The 20,183-nt window shown below is 45.5% G+C and overlaps 1 protein-coding gene across 1 annotated transcript in view; it reads right to left on the reverse strand.

Annotated features, from left to right (window-relative positions):
* AFF4 (ALF transcription elongation factor 4) overlaps positions 1 to 20,183 on the reverse strand; it is a 44,193-nt gene that overhangs the window by 4,127 nt on the left and 19,883 nt on the right. The window contains exons 4-20 of the mRNA XM_063413932.1: positions 19,912 to 19,956; positions 18,991 to 19,077; positions 14,253 to 14,289; positions 12,769 to 12,817; positions 11,624 to 11,644; positions 11,031 to 11,085; positions 10,011 to 10,048; positions 9,494 to 9,656; positions 8,146 to 9,060; positions 6,020 to 6,108; positions 4,321 to 4,558; positions 3,230 to 3,327; positions 2,662 to 2,725; positions 2,390 to 2,526; positions 1,918 to 1,989; positions 1,218 to 1,311; positions 481 to 524 (exon numbers count right to left, since the gene is read on the reverse strand). Of these exons, the coding sequence (XP_063270002.1) occupies positions 481 to 524; positions 1,218 to 1,311; positions 1,918 to 1,989; positions 2,390 to 2,526; positions 2,662 to 2,725; positions 3,230 to 3,327; positions 4,321 to 4,558; positions 6,020 to 6,108; positions 8,146 to 9,060; positions 9,494 to 9,656; positions 10,011 to 10,048; positions 11,031 to 11,085; positions 11,624 to 11,644; positions 12,769 to 12,817; positions 14,253 to 14,289; positions 18,991 to 19,077; positions 19,912 to 19,956 (2,246 nt within the window). The remainder of the gene's footprint in view (positions 1 to 480; positions 525 to 1,217; positions 1,312 to 1,917; positions 1,990 to 2,389; positions 2,527 to 2,661; positions 2,726 to 3,229; positions 3,328 to 4,320; positions 4,559 to 6,019; positions 6,109 to 8,145; positions 9,061 to 9,493; positions 9,657 to 10,010; positions 10,049 to 11,030; positions 11,086 to 11,623; positions 11,645 to 12,768; positions 12,818 to 14,252; positions 14,290 to 18,990; positions 19,078 to 19,911; positions 19,957 to 20,183) is intronic.

Below are 20,183 nucleotides of genomic sequence, written 5' to 3' on the forward strand. Positions count from 1 at the left end.
CCTGCAAACTCTGCTGCCAGCACATTGAATTATATAACATTACTGCAGATAACACAATGGAAATCTGAAGGGCCCTCCCCTTAAGCTCATTGAATAATTTATCAAAGGTCCATTATTGGGTTTAAAAGAGCAGAAGTAATTGCTAAACTATGGAACAGAGAATCCTGCAAGTGCTTGTAACCTCTGGCCTTGCAGCACTAATAAAGCTCTTGTTTGAGGGGAGAAGCATTAAATTAAACACCAAAACTCCCTGGGATAAATGACTTGTGGGTCAGGGGCACACTGCCCCTTTTTGTGCCTGACAAACCCTGCAGAGCTGCAGCACCTCCCTGCACCAAGATAATTACACAAAAAATGGATCAAATTGCACCCCCTTCAAATAATCACCCCAAAAGCTGCTCCCTGAGCCCCCTGGCACTCAGGAAATGGAGAAAACATCCTGGAAGTTGAGAAATAGAGGCAACAGGTTTTACCACTCACCTTCCCATACCAGGTGACGGTGCTTGAGAATTATTGTAGCAATTCTGTGTGGGGAAAAAGACACATTTCACCTGATTTGTGTTAATGCTTTCACTAGTTACATTTTATCTGGTTGTTAAATTGTTTCTTTTTAAGCAAGTGGGGTTTTTTGCAGTTACACTTTCAAGTAATGTTCTCAATAATATCACAGTTAACTGAAATTTAGGGAAATATCCTTTTTTCCTGATGGCTAAGACACAAATTAAGGGGTTATTTTAGCAAAACAAACAAGTATTGGAGTAGTCCATTGTCCCTTATGGGAATATTTTAGGTTTTTTCAGCCCTTTAATAGAAAGAATCTGTTATCACTGGCATTGAACAATTAAAGATATCCCAAATCTGAGAGATTGGGTATGTGATGAGCCTGGCTCCTGTCAGCACTGAGAGCTGGAAGCTTCAGAATCAGCTGCACAGAAATTTAGATAAATTCATGGGCAATTTATCCAAACCCAGCCAACATCCCACTGCAAACAACCTTCTCCTTGAAGCCTACTACATTTATTAAACAAGAAATTAACAGAGTTTTCATGCCAGGGCCAGCAGGATTATGGTTATTACTGCTCTGCCCAGCTTTAATACACCTTCAAGCCCAGTTCTAAACAGGTGTTCACATGCAGCAGTCTGAAACTGGATTTGGGAACTTTAGAGCTTCCATACCATTAGGTTTTAATGTTCTAAGGAAATACAGATGCAATTACCTTCAGATGTTCAGTCAGGGTTTTTGAGTATTTCAATGCACTTTCCTTTTTCAGTTTGAAGAGCCTCAGGTACAGCAGAGCTTGGCACCGAAGGCTGCCCAAAGACAGGACAAATCAGTCACAATTAAGGTCAGGTTTATCTCAGCTCACTGAATTTCAAAAATCTAAGAGCTGTGGTCTCGATGTTCTCTCTGCCAACTCAGCTCTCAAGCTGTAACTCAACCAGAAAATCCACAACCACCTCGAAATTCTGAAGGGGACTGAAACAGCTCCGTGTGCCCCAAGCTGAGCTGAAACTCTCACTGCTGCTGTTGGCCTTGGGAGGCACCAGCAGGGACTGGGACAGGGGTTCATTTATTGTTCATAAATGAACAATTGTTCAGGCCAGGATGCCCTGAACCCCTGCCAGGGCCTTCCAAAGGGTTCTGCTCCTCTGCATCTCCAGCAGCCCCCTCGGCCCCCACAGCCAGTGCAAGTGTGATTTATCCTGGCTCAGTGCTCAGGAGGCACCAACGTTTCACAGCCTTGGCCCTTGCTGGCAATGTCCCCATTTCCAGCCATCAGACACACATTGATTTGTGTGTAGGGCCAGGAGGAAGTGTCCTGTGTGCAGCTCAGGAACACCACGGGCTCAGTTAGAGCAGATTTTGAGGTCACAGCTGTGCCATGCACGGGGGCACTGCAGGAGCCCAGCACTCACCAGAGCACTGCCAGCCTCTTGTCCGCAGCCGTGGCGTCCGGGGCCAAGTAATTCTTCAGTTTCATAGTGTATCTGCAGAGAAAGGCACCAAATCAGCCCAGACAAAAACTGCTTCCATTTATCACTCACAAAACACTCATGTTCCCACGAATTTCCAGTTTCAGCTGTCTCCACTGTTTTAGGAACACCTCTCAGCCCCAAATAAAGCATTGACTCAGCAATAACCAGAATAATTCTGCTCCTTGTGGGTCACTCATTGTAGAGGGGGGCTTGGAGCCTCAGCAGAAACCACCTCACCCTTCCTGGAAATGCTTTAAACTCCAGCAACTGGAATGAACTGGTCACTGCTCCAGTGTCACTGGGAATGACAACAGTTCTCAAAAACTGGGGGCAAAACCTCTGCACACACCAAAGCTCTGATTCCCAGAGCTGCCCCCACCCAGCTGCCCCTGCAGGAGCTCTGCAAGCTTACTTGATTAATTCCACAGTTTCTGAATACATAGGGAACGGGGACTTGGATTCCTGAGCGTTTTTCTCCAATGCATTCCCACACTCGATGAAGGACACGACAGCATCCAGGTAGTACACGGCCTTCTCAAACCTGTCCGACTGCGGGAGGGAAAACAGCTCAGACAGAAACCAGAGAGGCAGGGAAAGCCCAGCACAGGGCAGGAGAGCAGCAGAGGCACAAAACAAGGGCAGGAGCAGGGGCAAACATCGGCTGGGCACTGGAGATCCACTCACCAAAGCATCTGCATTATGTTTCAGCTTCTTTGCTTCCTGCAGGTAATGATCAGCTGAGTAAGTCCTGCAAGAGAGCACAGGGATTTAGGGACTGGAGCCACCCATTTACACAGCCTTTTGTAGCTGCAGCCTCTTCATGTTCCCATATTTCAGGACTTCTTCTGTTTTAACTCAAGGTACACTATGCTACAACTGTTTAAAAGAATCTGTTAAATTAGTTAACTACTATGATAAAATTGTTAAAAGTAGTTTCAAGTTAATTCTCTAGTTTCAGGTAATAGCAACCAAGTTCTTAAGCAGAAAGTTATTTTAAATTTGGTGCAAACATAATCTCATCTGTAAAGTGAATTGAAAGAAGTGCTTTCAGAGCAAGCTGACATCTGAATTGGCCCGAAGAAACCTCAAGTCTGCACCATATGGTGAAATACTTGTTTTATTTTCTTTTCAAGGTATTTTCTTTGAAAAAGAGCTTGTGTGTAACATCTTTTGTGGAGCAAACTCCTCTGTGGGGAGCTGCCTGTGCTGGAGACCCAGAGCCCCCAAAGGAAAGGGAATTTTCTGTCCTTACCTATCATCAAAAACGAGCTTTGCTCTCCTGGACTTCGCACTTTCCGTGGCCTGAGCAGAGGCAGGAGGGCAGCTGGAGGAATTGTTCAGGATCTTTTCCTGGAAGGGAGATCCATGCCATGATCACACAGAGAGCATTTCTTGTACCAATTCCCCCATTCCATGCAGGAAGGACAGTCAGGAGCTCTGGAATAACCCAGCTCCCCGGATGCTCCCACAGGGCTGGGGCTCCTCCCTGCAGAGGGAGGGTGCAGCCAAGGCTCTCCAGATACACCCAGGGTCAGGAAATCCCTCCCTCCATCTCCCCTGTCACTCTTTCTACATCCTGTTTTTCTGCTCTAACAGACATGAGGAGGATTTTGAGGATTTCTATCAACAACACTCTCTTTGAATGCCTTTGCCTTGAAAAACCCACACAGGAGTAGTTACTCCTTTGAGAAAGACATAAGTAAGCACACCTGAAGTACAAAAAAAACCATACCACAAATTAACAGCTGGCTTGGGGACCCTTACATTTTTAAATTCCATCACACTGACTGTCCCAACCTAAATCTCTTACAACCCATTCTCTGCACCATCTCCATAACCATGTTTTCTCCCCTCCAGCCACGGAGAGCTCTGTAAATTGCTGAGCTGGAGTTGAAATAATCTTTCTACAATGTCATAAAATGAGAGCCAGAGCTTCCCATCGCAGCACTGAGCACAGACTGAGCTCCTGCTCTCTTTGGAACCAGGACAAGTTCTGTATGTGCTCTGAGGAGACAAGAGCAGCCTCCAGTTCCACTTCCAGCCTGCATTCAGCTTTCTAGTGATGCTCCTACTAACACTCCAACAATGAGCAGGCAGCACCAGGGGATGACTAAACCCATCCCCTATTAACACAGGAATTTGGCAGGATAAGCATTTGTACTCCATGATGCCTCCAAGTTGTTTTTTTCTCATTTATGGCCTTCCAAGGCACTCGAGATCCATGACAGGAAACAATCTCAGACAGACACATCCCAAACTGATGATATTTTAAACTGAACTGGAAATGGTTGTTCAGATCAAACTAAAAAATCATACAAGAGGCTGGGACAGAGCCAGCCTTACCTTGGCTTCCTTGGCACTGCTGGAGCCCTTCCCCTCTGTCTTCTTCTGCTTGGAAGAGGAGCTGCTCTTGCTGCCACTGCTGCTCTCCTTGCCCGGGTTGCTGCTGGATTTTAGGGATGAGGACTGGCTGACTGTTCTCTTCCTGGAGCCGTGTTCCTGCTTGGAATCCTTCTGCAGGGCTGGGGCAGCAGGGGAGGGCAGCAAATCCTTCTCTTTAACAGCACTTGGCTTTGAAGACCTGGAAAAGAACAAATTGAGGGTTTGTTTTTCTGCCTTAACAAACAAAACCTCCCAAAAATCAACACACAAAAATTCCATTTTTAATCAAATCTTAAACTAAACACCTTTCCCCCCACCAAGATTTTTACTGTCAGAGCCAGCTTTGGAGAAAAGCAGAATAATCCTCTCAGTGAATAGGTTTCTCCAAAGCTAGATTGAACTTGTTTTCACCATTTTATTTGTTCTGACCTGAAAACACAGGCAAAACCAGACAAGTTCTAACCATAAAACCACACCCCTGCACCAGTTCTGTACAAAAACCACCCAAAGCCTCCCCGTGGCAGCGCCAGGCTGTCTGTGCACCCCGGCCAGCCAACAGCTCCAGGGAAAGATGCTCCAGATAAACCTCTGGAGCCCAGGAATGGGAAACTGCCCCAGCACAGCTTTCAGGACACTCTCATCTGGCTGCTGAGGGATGCTGTTGGCTATTCCTGCCTTCCCTCCATTATTATTTCTACACATTATTTCTAGAAAGTCGTAATTTCACTTAATTAAGTGTCCTTCAGAGAAGTGCACTGGCATTTGAGAAAACACCAGAAAAAAAGCAAGTATCAGGTAAAAAGTCAAACTAGAAATGTATCCATTCATTCTGCAGCTGCTCCAAATAAACAGTAAGACACTGTTTAATTCAGAAGGAGCAAACAAAAGTTGTAGCATCCAAACTGCTGCAGCTTCTCACATCTTTGTCATTTGGCAATTCCTCACTGGACAGGAATATTTTCCATGACACAATTAAACAGTTTTCAGTTGCTTGAACTGAAACAGAAGTTTCAGAATGCAGTGGAAGAAAACTTAATCTCTCCTGTGGATTAACACTGACCAAGAAATCAAACAAATGAAGGCATAAGAGGTGTTGCAAAAAGCCTGGGGAATCCAGAGATAATGCATGAAACACTGGCACTGATCTGCTAATTCTGTGGCACTTTGCTTTGGTATCACTCACACTTTTCTTGCACTAACAGATCAGGGAGATGGGAGGCTAAATCCATGGAAAAGCTCAATGCCATCAGCCTCCCAAAGAAAACCAGTTCAGGAGTTCGTTCCCAGTTTAAAACTTACTAGACAGAGAATTACCAGATGGGGTTAATTTAAAAGCACAGATTTTGATTCTAGACCAAACCCAAGCTCCACTGTGTGTCAGAGAAAACCAGGAAGGAAATATTCCCTGCACAGGAGGGGTCACCTCACATTGCTAAGGAGCACAATTGTCCTTGGCCAGTGTTTTTGGGGATGGAAATTCATTTCCACCAATTGCCTGTAGAAGCTCTGAAGTAAATTTGTTTGAAGGGTAAGAAAAAACAAAATTTTACCAATTATTTGAGGAAAACTTGGGGTGGGAGAGAGGAGAAGAGGGGGAGGATGAGCACCATTCTCTCCATGGCCACCCTGACCCTCAGTGCAGGGCAGAGCAGATACTCACTCCCTGCTGCTGGAATTCTTGTGTCCTGAGGGAGCTTTTTCTTCCAGTTTCGTTTTCTTGCTTTCACTGGCTCTGTTTTCATCCTCGTTCTGAGCAAAGCAAATGAGAAAAACATGCAGCAAAGATGCACATGTACACATCACTGAGTGGCAGCATTTCACACTGAGACATCAGCCAGCAGCAATTCCACAGTTCAACACAGACCCCAAACCCACGGCCCACAGCACCTCACCCTCTGCAAATCCTCACCAGACCCTGATATTGGAACAAAATTAGAATTCCAGTCTGGCTACTAAATTACAACCTGATAAAAACAGCAACAGCCGAGTTGTTCATTTCAGCAGAGAGAAATCACAACCATGAAATCTCAGGAAAATCTGCCAAAGGCTCTGGCAAGCTCAGGAGACAGATTTGATGTTGTGGGGTCTAAAGAGGTGTCTGATGAACACCAGGAAAGGGTAAAAATCTCATCAGTCTAATAAAGTCAGCTCAGAGATGTTGGAGATTAGGTATTTATATCAATTTAATCCTCAAGGGTCTTGAAGGTAAATTTCTAAGATGTCTTCAGGAGTACTGGAGGGATCAATACAGTGAAAAAGAGGGAAAATGGGGCCTCACAGAATAAATCACCTGGTAACACACCCCAGATTGAAACCCTAAATTGGGTTTGTTACTGATGCTGCAACCTGGGAATTGTCATAAAGGAAATCCAGGAAATGCAGAAAATCCAGTGGTGCCACTTGTGTTAGGAGCACAAAGTTAAACCTGCAGGGGTGGGGAAAGGGGGTCCTGTCCTTGCCTCACACAGGTTCCCATCCTCTCAGGAAGCACCACAGTGATCTGGGGCTTCACAACACTTCACCACCACTGTTTCCTGGGATAAAGCCTAAATCTAACTGGTCTCACCAAAGCTTTGTGGTTTGGATGTGAGAGCATGGATTTTTAATACTGTCATTCCAACTGTGTGGTTAAAGGCAAAGCTGGCAAAAGAGAGAGAAGTCAGGGAGTTCAGACCCCAGGGACATGTGAGAGCACTGCCAGGAACATCAGGAGTTATACAGTAACACCTGCAAAATGGACCTGTTCACTGGACTGGGCAGAGTTATTCCCTCTGTACAAAAGCAGCTCATTTTCTACTTCATTTCCTCAGCCAGAGGAAACAGGAATCTCAGTTAGGAGCAGTAAGGATCAATCTGTCTGCAGTTCCACGTCAGGGCTCCTGCCTTCACTGACCTCAGCAAGTGATCAGGTTTATTTGGTTGCCCAGCAGACACTGGTGTAACTGAAATGATCCATCTGGGAATGATCTCCCAGGGATCAACAGTCTCCAACCCCTGTCAGATCCCTCTGACATGGTAAAATGAAATTTCCAGAGTGCCATCCAGAGCAGCACAGGGGTTTTTGGATGCCTGCCCCAGGGCCTCAGAGCCCTGCTCTCAGGGAAACCAGACTCCCTGGGTCACTGAGCCCATCTGACAGTCCCAGCTTTGCCCTTTATACACAGTGTCCCTGTGCTGAGCTTTCAAAAAGCAGTTTAAAATTACACCAGCATTGACTTCTCACATTCCCCCCTCCAAGAGTCCTTTTTATTCAGTTCCCTCACTGACTCCTGCCCATTTTACTGCACCCCAGCCACTCCTGCCTTTTACTTCTGGCTGGGAAGGTGAAATGCTTTTGAAAAGGATTCAGTATTATTATGGAGAGATCCCTCTGCTCCCAGCAAAGCAGCACCTGAGATGTTTTCTGCTGCTGCCATGCCCCAGGCCCAGTCCTGCCCCATCCCTTATCCCGGCAATGGGCAATTCCACGGCTCAGGGACTTTCGGGGTTTTTCCCCAGGGGGATTTCCCGTTGGATCAGCTGCCTGAGCTGGCCTGCAGAGCAGCAGGGGCTGGTCCCAGGGAGGCAGGAGAGGGCTGGATGCAGAGCTCAGAGGCACAGGGTCTGTGAGCACGGGGCTGGCACTCCTGCAGGTGTTTGTGCAGGAAAACCCCAGCGCTCTCCTGTACCAGCACAGGGATGCTCCGGGAGTTCTGCACCAGGCAGCAGAGGCACAGCTCAGCGCCCTGAGGTGCCACCTGCCCTGTGAGGGCTGGGAGAGCAGGGCCGTGTCCCCGGAGCCCTCACCTGCTTGTGTTTCCTTTTGCCCTTGGTGGAGGCCTTGTCCGAGGGCTGTTTCTGCGCGTCCCGCCCGTGCTTCTCCGCGGCGCTCTTCTTCTCCTTGGCAGCATCCGCGTCCTTGTAAGGCTTCCCTGGGATCCTGGACAAGAGGCTCAGGTCAATCTTCACAATGAGTGGGTACCTTTCATCAGGATCACTCAGTGGGGACAGAAGCTCTTTCTCTTCCATAGGAGAGAACATTCTTTGCCGAAAAAAGCTGTCATCCTCCTCCATGGAAGATTTAACAGGAGTCCTATTGCTCTCAGAGTATTTGGGTGTTTGTGAGGAAGGAGGCAGACTCTCATTTTCATCTGAATCAGAGGATGAGGTATCTGTTTCGATGAATTCCCTGGATTTCTGGGCAGATTTGCTTGAAGCCTTGTATTTCTTTTTCTCTGTTGTAGGTCGAGGGGAAGACTTGGGCTCCTTCTTTATATTGGGTTTCCTGGAGCCTTTGGTGGCTGCCTTGTGCCTGTTTGAAGGGATATTTGTTGCCATGTCTACTGGGGTTTCACTTTCTATTTTAAGACCTCCTCTGGGCTCTTCCACAGATGTCTTTTCTGCTTTCTTGGGCTGTTTTTTGCCTACAGTCCTCCTCTGAGTCGAGCTGTCGCTCTGGGCAGGTGATTTCTGCCTCCCACGACTGCTCTCCGAGCCCTTCTGGGTGGGTTTGGAATCTCTCCCTGGTGTAGAAGAAATGGAGTCCTTGGATCCACCTTGCTCAGTGTACCCACTCCCTGTACCCTGATCCCGTCCCTCTTTCTTGTAGCCTTGGGAAGAAGGGATATTGCTGTCCACGGAAGAAGCTGGTGACACTTTATGGGAATTCACTTTGTTCAACCAGTTATCCAGCTGCCACTTGTTTGTGGGCGGTGGCTCTGGCTAAAAACAAAGTAAAAACCAGAGTTAGATAAAACATTTCCCATTTCTCCCACCTTTTCCATGTGGCAGCTGTACGATGCTGCACACCAAAGCACGAGGTACACCCAAAACCTGAGATAAATAAATGAAATACAGGCCCACATCACACAAATTCTCCCTTTGTCTGCTACAACAGGCGATATTTATGCCACGGCTTTTTAGGGTTCTGACACCATATCTAACTCTGCTCCCCAACAGACAACTGGTGCTAAAAACCACCTCAAACCAAACATCAAATGTGGGCTCATCAGAGGAGCTGTCACCTCCACCACAGGAACTGCGGCAGCACAGCCCAGCCTGACAGCGAGCCCGTGCTGGCTGGTTTTTCCTTTAGCAGTGTGAGGTTTTATTGAGCTTTTGTGCTGCTCAGGGCCAGGGCTGGGGCCAGCCCTACCTCGGGGGAGGCACTCTGGGAGGGCTCGTTGGCCTCGCTGTCGCTGGAGCTGCTCTCGCTCTCCGAGTCGGAGCCCGAGCTGCTCTCGGAGCCGCTGTGGCTGCTCGAGTCATCCCTGGAGTTGTCTGCTCCTTCACTGTTGTGCTGGGAAGGCTCAGAATTACTGCAGCAAAAGGGAGGGAAACCAAGCATTACCCGAGGCACAGACACATCCTTCAGATCCTTTCATTACGAGCAACAAAATGTAACATTTTAATCAACATTCAGGAGAAAATTCAGTGTGAGTGAACGCAGTTCAGCCTGGAAACAAACAGCCTTTGGGTGCTGTCCCTTCTCAAAGTGGTCAGTCTCATTTGCAGGAAATATTAAATATTGTATTTAGCACTATTTAATCACTGATTAAATTCTCATCACCTTTTCCTTTAATACAAGCCAAAGGACAAAGATGAATTTTGGAAAGGAGACCAAGGCAGGAGTGCTGACTGGGCTGAACATGCAATCCCCCAGGAATTCCTACCTTCCAGGTGTGCTCCTTGGCACTGTCTTATCGCAGTCCTGCAATCAAAAACACAGCATGAAACTTCTAGAAGCTATTTTAGGCTTGTATATACAATTAAACTAACAATCTAACCATCGGTTTAGAGCCTTTCATTTTTTTTTAAATTTTTTATTTGCAGTAGTTTAAATTGATCTGCATTTTCCTTATACAGAAAGTGAAGCAGCGTTATTTTCTCCAAGTTTTCAGCACAATTCTCTATATTCTGACTCCAGCTGTGAGAATTCCCATTTCTGCACTTATTAATATCCTGTTTCCACCTTTTGAATCAGGTGATTCAGCATTTCACAATGATTTTCCTGAGATGCCCAGGGTAAGTGGAGTTCACCAACTCCAAGTTTTCCACTTGAAGAAAATCAAGTACCAGAACTGGGAACAGGAATAAAAGAAACCCCGGAGCAGTGGGGGTTGCTGGGCAGCACAGACACATATTTTATTTTTATTTAGCATGTTGAGTGCCAGTCTGACAGAAGCTGCACAAAGTTAACACTGAAAAGAGTAAAAAGGAGACTTTTTGATAAATATAAAGGTGCAGCTGCACTCCCAGGGACAGATGTAGCCCACTGTCACCCCCAAACATCCCAGGGCACCAGTGCACACAGGTGTTCACACCATGAGCTCTGTAGCTGGGATGGTAGAAGATAAAAAGGGGCTTATCTTTAATTAAGGAGCCATTATATAAGTTTTAAAGTGTACTATTGTCATTTGATGTTCAGAGAAGGCCCATGTGAAATCAGTTAATAAGAATTTCTAGATAAAAGCAACCTGTTTCCACAAAACACAGCACTGCAATTTTTCAGTTGTTCGCACAGTTTTTTTCCCAAGATTCCATTTAGGAATACCTGAGGTTTGCCTACAAACATTCCATGAGATTTTAGTGTCCCAGATCTCCTGCTAAGCTGCCCAGTTTGCTGCTGGGCCCCTGATCCCCAACCCATGGATGAGTGCAGCATTTTTTGGGATGTCATTTCAGGAACATACCTGCTCTCCATCGCTGTCTTCACTACTGCTAAGTTTTAAGTCATCTTTCAACATACTAAGGGAAAAAGGAGAAAGTGAGACAAGTTTTTCCAAGCCCTTTAATCTCTGCCAAAGCATTCTGCTGGATTTCAGCGTGGCACTGTTTATCCTGCAGTGGCTGCGTGGGTGAGAGGCTCCAGACACCACTCACACACTGCCTGGTTAAGAATGGTAAGTTGAGTCATTCTGCAGAGAAGAATGAGGATTCAGGTACTTTGGCTCCTGAGCCCATTCTGGTAAATTTAGAAAGGAAATCTGACACAATTTACTGGTGTGGGAGGGGGTAACTTGTGTGTGTTCAACTTCTTACACACAATGGCCAAGGATTGTGTGTGAAATGGAGGAAAGAAAGCCAACCCCAGTGGCTGCTTCCTGTCTCGTGGCAGCAGTGCAACTGTCCTAAGCCATCGTTAATTACTATTATTCAAAGCCATAATTACTTCTGGTAGTCACACACACACAGTTTCACATACTGAGAATGAGCACAATGAAAACACACAGCAGGGCCTTTGTGATTATTGGAAACATTTGATTATAAAAATAAAACATCTTACTCTGTCTGGTTCGATTCACATCTGTGGAGAGAAAATGAGAAAGAATTCAGTGTCTGACTCTCCTGAGTTCCACAGTGAGCTGCTCTACTGATGATCTGAGCACCAACCTCTAGGAGCCCATTCCTGAACTACTGCTCATTGCTATCATTTCACAAATAATGCATTTATCTGCTTTTTAAGGGTTTTCTTTACCAGATCATAAACACTTTAAAAATATATACATTTAAAGTTGTATTGTCACAGTAAACATCATTCCAACTTCCTTCTCCTGCAGCCCAGCTCAGCAGGTGCCCAAAGCTGCCTCTTGCTCTCAGGGGTTCTCCCATTCCCAGCTCTGGCAGTGGCACAGAGCTCCCTAAGCTGCTGCCTTGGGACACTGGCTGCAGGTTTGTATGAACTGAAAATCATTTCTTTTGTTTGATTTCTTTCCCATAGGTCAGGTGCTTTTTTCACCTTGCCAACTCTGTGGCAGAAGCCCCAGGCTGAGTCCTGTGAGTGCATCCCAACAAAAGTTAACTGAGGAATGTCACTAACCCAGAACCAGTTCTCAGAGTCTACAAATTTCATTAACACACAACCAGCTGGTAAATATTTATTTTTATGGGCATATCTATTTGGAAACCATCTTTTAACTGCATATCATTGATTTTTAAGTCTGAGAAAGGTGGACTAAAATCATGCAGAACACTCCAGTTGCCTCTGAGTTTTCCTGTGTTGCTGGGTCTGTGTGCAAAGACTGAGCAGAACAAACCCCCCAAGATCCCAGACCCAGTTTTCTGTCTCCTCCAGAACCTTTCCCCACCCTGAACTTGTGCAGCCTCCAGCTCTGCAAGGCCTGGCAGCTCCCATCCCCTGCTGATGCCCTTGCTGATTCCCAAGCCAATTCCAAGGTCCAAACTCCTGCTCCTCTCCTGGCAGCGGACAGGAAACAAAGGAGCAGAAAGGCAGCTTGGGGGATTTTTTACTCACTCCAGTGAGCAATATTTGGTTTATTGTCCCAAAAAAGCTGCTGGGATTTAATCCCCTTTTCCTGCCAGCCAAGGAGGAGGATGCTGGAGTGTCACTCACATTCTACTGAACGCTATTTCCTAAATCTCTTAAAACACAACTACTGTCTGTGCAATGTATTCTCAGCAGCCACTTACGATTTGGATTGATGACCATTGGATGTTTTGGATGAGGGATTGTATCGTTCTAGGAGAAGAAAAGAGGAAAAGCACAGCTGAAAACTCAGGCACAGCACAAGAATTCACCCCAAAGCTGCCACGAGGATGCAGTGATGGATAAAGCAAGGCCAAGTGAGGGGACAGGAGGAGCAGCACCCAGGTGACACCAGGCACAACCTCCCCCAGGCTGAGGGAGGAATGCAGAGGCAAAACACCAAATACAGCAAATAATTTAACCAAGAAAATAGAGGAAAATCATTTAAATCATTGCTGTGCAAACCAATACACACTTTATTTGTTATTAATGGCGTGGAGAACTGTTCTGCTCCTACCAAGATGAAAGTCTTCCCTTTTCCATGCAGGATGTGGGGTACAGATCCCCCTGCTGAGCTCTGACTGCTGCAGATCCCCACACAGCCCTGATGGATGGGAACCTCCACATCCCCAAATCCAACACTAATTCTGACAGCAGGAATACACCCTGGTAAAACCTGATTCTTAGTTTGGGGTTTCTTCCCTTTTCTTTAATTCTGGTAAATAACTGAGGGCAGATCAACAAAAACAAGGACTGGGGCTGTTAAAAAAATCCCAACAGGCACAGGGAACTGTCTCTGTGTTTAATTAACCTTTGCTCTTCTTTTCCACACCTCAAGATCAGCTGCTCCTATAACGAGAGCCTACGGTTTAGCATCATGGAATTAGGCTTGAATTTGTTTCCTTAATTCCCCACTGTATCAGATGTTCAGATTAAGCAGCTTGTGAATATCTAAGAATAAACTATTCTTCTTTTACTATTTAAGCTGTTTAATCACTTCAAGAGGGAGTGGAAGATAATAGCACAAATTTAATTCAATTTTACCTGCTATTTACCTGAGTTTTGTATTCTTTTCAGTATGATTCAAAATAATGACAGTTAAAAGGAATAAAAGCTACTTTTTTCTAAACTCAAAAAATGCAAGAAACTCAAAGATAATAGCATGTGATATAAGCTCTTGACCAGTTCTCTTGACTTTTTAAAATGTCAAAGTAAAAATGAGCAGTGAAACTGTTGTGTGCCTTTTCTGCTGAAATAAAAGCAAAAGCACTCTTTTGGTTTCTAACATGTCCCTAAGCAGGAAGTTGGGTTTTTTAAGGTGTTTTGGTTTAGCACTCAGTTATTTTCAAATCAATCAACCACAGAGGCATTTTGTAAAGAACTGGATCAATTAAAATGTATCTTTTTCCTCAAACACACCACCCTTCCACCCAGTGAGAACTTCCAAGATCTGAACAAGAAATGCAGAAGAAAATGAAGCAACTGTTTTAACAGCTTAAAACTTGAGAGAGCAGAGAAAACTTGAAGTCAGACTCCACCCTGTGAGCAGTCTGGAAAACCTCATTTCCTACAACCCCTGACATCTGAGGAGATGCTGAGGACACCGAATGACAACAAAAACACATTGCAGGAAGCTTCGTGTACTCACTCTGTTCTCCAGTGCCAAAACTGGACTGCTGAGACTCCTGGGGGAATAAAAGATCACAAGTGGGTTTCTTCAGTGGGAATTTTAAGGTACTAAAAACCAGGCTGCAAGGAAGATATTCTTTCTATCTAATGGCTCACACCTAATCTCTGGAAAAGAGGGAAAAATAACAACAAGCCAAAAACAAGGATTCTTTTTCTGGGCCCTGGGGCATCCCAGGTGAGACCTTCATGCTCCTCTTCCTCCCCCACTTCCTGCTGTTCCCAAGGGCACATCAGGGCTGAAACTGCCAAATCCCTGTGAGATTCCCTAAATCCCCTCCTCCTGTGTGTTTAGGATGGAGAGGAACCATTCAGGACGTTTGTTTATGCTCCTTACACAAACACAAACTTTGCTGCTGTTGGAAGTGTTTTCCTTCCAACTCTTTCCTCCTCCTTTTCCTTCTGCAGGCACACACAGCAAAGGGAACAGGGAAAACCTCTCAACAACAAATATTCCTCAGGCACAGAGGAGCCTCAGGGACAAGGTGAGGTTCCAGATGTGATCAGCTCTGACACTCTGCCCAAAGGCCTTGGGCACTGCCAGGGATGCAGGGGCAGCCCCAGCTGTGCCAGGGCCTGCCCACCCTGCCAGGGAACAATTCCTGCCCAATCTCCCACCAAACCAGCCAGGAAAGATGAAGCCTTGCAAATTTTAGCACTTGTATCATCCTCAGTATTCCCACTTCAGAAACTCCAATTCTGACTCCCAACACACAGGAGATTATGAAGTTTTTTTAAATCCTAAACCATTGTTTTAACAAATACACAGAGGCTACTGAGCCACTGCAAACTCCCTTCCAGGCTCGAGTGCCTTTTTAAAATAGGATCCTCCTGACCTCATTTCAAAATGAGGACAACTGATGGCCCCAGAAAAATAAATCAAGTCAAATATTTTCAATTTCTGGTTCTATATACACATTTTACTTACGTGCTCTGGTAATGGCAAACCAGAATTCAACAATGAATTCCATTTTCCCTGGCACACCTGTGACCTGGTTTTCCCTCACCCCAAGCCAGTGGCTCCAGAGGCAATTTACAGAATGAAGTTTTCAAACACACAAAAGCTTTACACAGCAAAGCACCCTCGAGATGTTTTCAATTTCCCTCAGCTTTGTATTTCAAAAAGGGAACAACGCATTGAACATGGATTTTGTGGATGGAGAATTTCATAAGGGAGAACTTCACCTTGGGAGGTGTTTTAAATACCTCTGCTCTTTACTAACTGAAAGGAAGGGACAATAAAAACAATCATAAAAAATTAAGAAAGAATTCAAGAGCAAAGCAAAGATGGAGAGAAGTCTTGTGAACAGCCACCCTTCCTTCAAAATAAATCCATTTCTTCTCAGCTGCACAGGTAGGAGGAGGCAGGTGTGAATCCCTGGTTACGTTTTGCCACTGGCAGCACAGCCAAGCCAACAAACCGAGTGAAAAAAAGAAATAAAGACCACAAATTGCACATTTCCAAAGCCACAGCACTGGGGGAGCAGGGGAAGGGGAACTGGCAGCCCTTCCAGCAGCACATGGACTGGGAATTCTGCAGAACACACCTGCCTAATCCCTCACTTGAGTCAACTTCCTATTTCAGAGGAGAAGCACTGGCTCTCAGCTAAGTGCACTTTAATGAGGTGTTAGGGTTCAATGTGCAACTTTTTCCAACTCCCTTGCCATCTGCTTGATACATAGTTCTTTAAGAAACTCAGAGACTAAAAAAAAAAGAAAGCTCTACTTCCAACTCAGGTTGTTTGGAGCAGCAGCTTCTAAAGGTCTGCTTCAGAAAGAAACTGCAAACAACTGAAAGGAAGGAAACCCTTTAAAGCAAAGTATAATGGACCGAGGTTACACAGGGAAGACACTGGAAACAAAACTCTGACAAAAAAAAACTGGAGAGAGGAATTCTGCAGCTGGACAGGAGGCAGCAGGGCCAGACTCCCACCCCAGAGCCCTGGGCTGAGGGGAAGGGGGCCCATTCCCATGGAATACCCCAAACCTCGGGTCAGATCTCATTTGTGCTGCTCAGGAGGAGTCTGTGTGTGCCAGGGGTGGCTGCTCAGAGTCACCTCTGCAAGGTCCGAGCACAGCCAGGCCTGCCCTGGGACCAACCCTTCCCTCCAGCCAGCAGCTGGGCTGCTCATTTTATAAACATTGCCAGGATTTCTGGAGTGCCTGACTGGGAGCCCACGGATGGAATTACAGAGTGTGAGGTCACAGGATAACATTTTTTATCAAGACACAGGAATCTGCATTTTTCCGTAGCATCCATAAAACTTTCCCTGACCTATTTTCATGGAGTTTTCTCTTCTGATCCAAACACTTCCTGGGAACTATCAGATCTATTTACAGCAATCAGAGAGGCCTCAGTCAGGAGCTTGGGTTCCTTGGAGTTACTCACTCCCTACACACAGGGAAAGTGATCCCACCCCAAGGGTCTGACAAATCAAATCGAGTGCTCCACAAGGGCAGCTTCATTTTGTGTGAGCAGGAAGAACACAGCAAGCTCTGCCCACAAGGACAGTGCTGTGAAACACTTCAGTATTACTTCAGTATTGAAGAGAAGGAGCTCTCCTCCAGCAGAACTGCTTGATTAAAGTCAGCCACTGCTGTGTTTTGTTTGGTGGATTCTGCTCTGGGCCCAGACTGCACAGGCCTATGGCTCACTAACTCCCTGGAATTCTGCAGAGCTGCTGCTGCCAAGAATGACAGAGGGGAGAAGGCAGAGGAAATTATAGGCTTTGGATGCAGAGAGAGAATTTGACAGAGTTCCACAGCTAAGATGTGCAGCCACAAAATAAAAAAGCTGGCAAAATGTCAAAAGACTCGGAGCAGCCATAAATGGAATTTTTTGCAAACTGGGTGAAGAGACACAATCCAGGTTGAGAGGGTCAAAAAGCCCCAGAAGACACTTTTTCTGTTCAAACATCACCAGAGCTGTGCAGTGTTACATGGCCTCTGTGTCACAGCCACGTGGATTTCTGCACACCTTCCTCTTCCCAAACTCAGTCAAATGCCAGGGAAACAAAAACCAAGCAGCCCCACAGCCAAGTGTGCTCAAAATGCAAATGGAAAATATCTCCCTAAAAGCTTAGGACTGGGGACTCAAAGTGGTGGAATAAGGGCCTTTGTTGATGAGGAAAGGTGTGGAATTTCTTTCCTTACAAGAAAAGGTACGAGTTATTTCCAGGCTGACAGTTTTATATAACACACAAATAAACCCTGACTAAAAGTAATATTTGCAAGATTAATATTGATCTAATGCTAGGAAAACAGAAAACAGGATTTATTTCTAGGTATGCCTTCCAAAGTAAAGCTGAGAACTGAATGGTAAATTCTGCATTTTTTGATATTGAAGAGAAGCAAAACGCAGTGAGGCAGGGACAGGTCACACAGAGCAGGACTGGCCCTGGCTCTGGGATATCCAGCCAGCATGGGAATCTGAACCTGGAGCAGGCCAGGGGAGGTTTGTGGATGTGCCCTCTAACAGGGCCTGGAACATTTGGCTGTCGTGTCAAAGCATTCACATAAAAGGATGGGATTAGAGAGATGACAGCAAAAACCTCAGTGAGAAAGTCTTCCTGAAATTATTCCCTCAGATGTTCTGTTTTGGGGAGCAATTTGGATCAAACAGGAAATTAAGAGCAATTAAGTGGTGTCTAGAATAGCAGCTGGTCAGAGAGAGCACGATCTGAATTATTACATAGGTAACTTTTAGAAGACAAACAGTGCAATTTCCTCACTCTGAAGCTCTGCCAAGTTCGGGGTGGAGCACCCCAATTCATCCCAGAGAGATGTTGAGTCTGGAGAAAAATCACATTGAGCTGTTGAGCTGAATCTTTCAGTGGTACTCAGCAGATCCAGGAAGCAGACCATGAATTCCTGGGTGAGTCAGCTCCTGGGTTTTACCCACAGCTGCCTGTCCTGGGATTCCAGGACCCTGCAGAGCTGCTCCTCAAGGCAAACAGTGCCAGTGTGCCCTGGGACCCTGGAGCTGCCAGGCCCAGCCCCAGGGAGGAGCAGAATTCCCTCCTCAGAGGGCAGCTCCAGCAGCTCCCCTGGACACGTGTCCTGTGCTGCCAACAGCACCAGAGGTGGATTTCTCTCAGGAATTAATTCCTTAAACCCTTCAGCAGTTCTTAAGAACACAGGAGGTTGGCAAGAGGATCTTTTGGAACGAGTGATTTCTTCAGCAAAACGTGTGATTCTTAAACTGTCTTAATTTTTTGTAATTGAAAATGCAAAAAAAATCTCATATGACTATTAACAGACTTCAGACTAAGAGGAAAATTCAGTTTATGCAGAAAAGCCCATTTAATTTCTCAGCATTTACCATTCAGCCTCTCTTTTGCTACGTGGAGGGAAACTCACTTGGTTCTACACAAAATGGTGCAAAACATTTCCCTGTTAGGGAAAGGGCTCAGAGGCATCTTCAAGCTTCAAAAGGTGAAATTTTGAATTTATCCAACAAAAATTAAAAAGGTAAGTTGTATTGCAGGTAACTTTGCAGATTCTCTGTGCAAAGCAGAGGAAAACCAAGGACATTTTTCATAAGGCCAGATGTCAGCCATTTTGCTGACAGATGATGTGAAGAAAAATAAAGCACTGAAACAAACCCAGATTATACAGAACTGAATGTAGGAGTTCCAAAACCCTGATCATTAACAGGAGTTACTTTTTCAACAGCATCCACTGCTTGATTCAGCACTGACCTTTGTTGGAAAGGGGAATTTGGAGGGTTCAGTTTTGCAGGGGGTGTGGATGGCAGTGAGTGGAGGAGGCCAGGAGTGGGTCATCTCCTAAAACACAAGAAAAAGGAAAGTTATTATCAAAATAAATCAGATTTCAACTTGCAATCTGGATTTTCTCCATTTTCAGTCCATTGTTCACCCTTCAATAAGCTTTATATTCTAATCTTAATTTCCCCAACGTGCAACAAAGATTTTGCATGTAAGCCTGGATGTTAAATTGCTACCCACGAGAAGAGTTATGACATAATAACAAGCAGCAAGGCATAAATCAATCAACTTGGTTGGCCTGAAGATAACCTAGAGTGCAAGTCAGAGTCTGATCCTTTCAGAGTGTGTGGGAAAAAAATCCTAGGAAAAGGAAGCCTGTAGAGTTTGAGGAAAAGGGGGAAATCAAAGCCTGGAGCTGCCAAGTGCCTTCTGTTCTCTCAGAGCATCTCCAAGGCCCCTGGAGTACAGAAGGTCACAGGAAATAATAATGGAAATGCTCCAGAGGGATCTTTTGATCCTTTTGTGAGAGCAGACACAGGACAGGGGATCACAGGAGGGCTAAAAGGACTTGGGAAAATAACCCAGGTAGGAGAGAGGGAAAGTGCTGCCATGGGGCAAGCAAGGCATTTACCATAATCTAAAACATCAGGATTAAACCCCGTATTTTGTTGGAAGGAGTGTGGTTCTGGTTATCAGGGAGGAGGAACACAGGGAGGATCTGCAGGAGATGATGAGCACAGCACAACACGCAGTGCCCAGCTCTGCTCCCAGTTTGGCCCAGTCTCCTGTAACCACCTGCACTGGGACAGGCCCTGGGAACTGCAGAGCCCTTCCCCCTCCTTGGAAATGGTCGTATTTTCAACAAAGTGGGGAAAAAGAACACAAAGAACTTACTTTGAGGATTTCATCCACGCAGCTGACCTCACCAGAGGCTGATGCCTACAAATCAAAACTCAAAATTAACATCTCCCAAATTTTCCAGGGGCTACAAACAGTTAAAAAGAAACTTCAGTCCTTATTGTGACTCATATGGACTCTCCATAGACACAAACAGCCCTTGCTAACTCTTCTAATCAATTTTAATATCAGATAGATCCATGTTTTTATGGCATGAGTCACAGTTATGAAAAGCAAATACATGACATCCATAAAACTGTGATGATAAT

Source organism: Prinia subflava, chromosome 16, assembly GCF_021018805.1.
Source record: "Prinia subflava isolate CZ2003 ecotype Zambia chromosome 16, Cam_Psub_1.2, whole genome shotgun sequence".
NCBI lineage: Eukaryota > Metazoa > Chordata > Aves > Passeriformes > Cisticolidae > Prinia > Prinia subflava.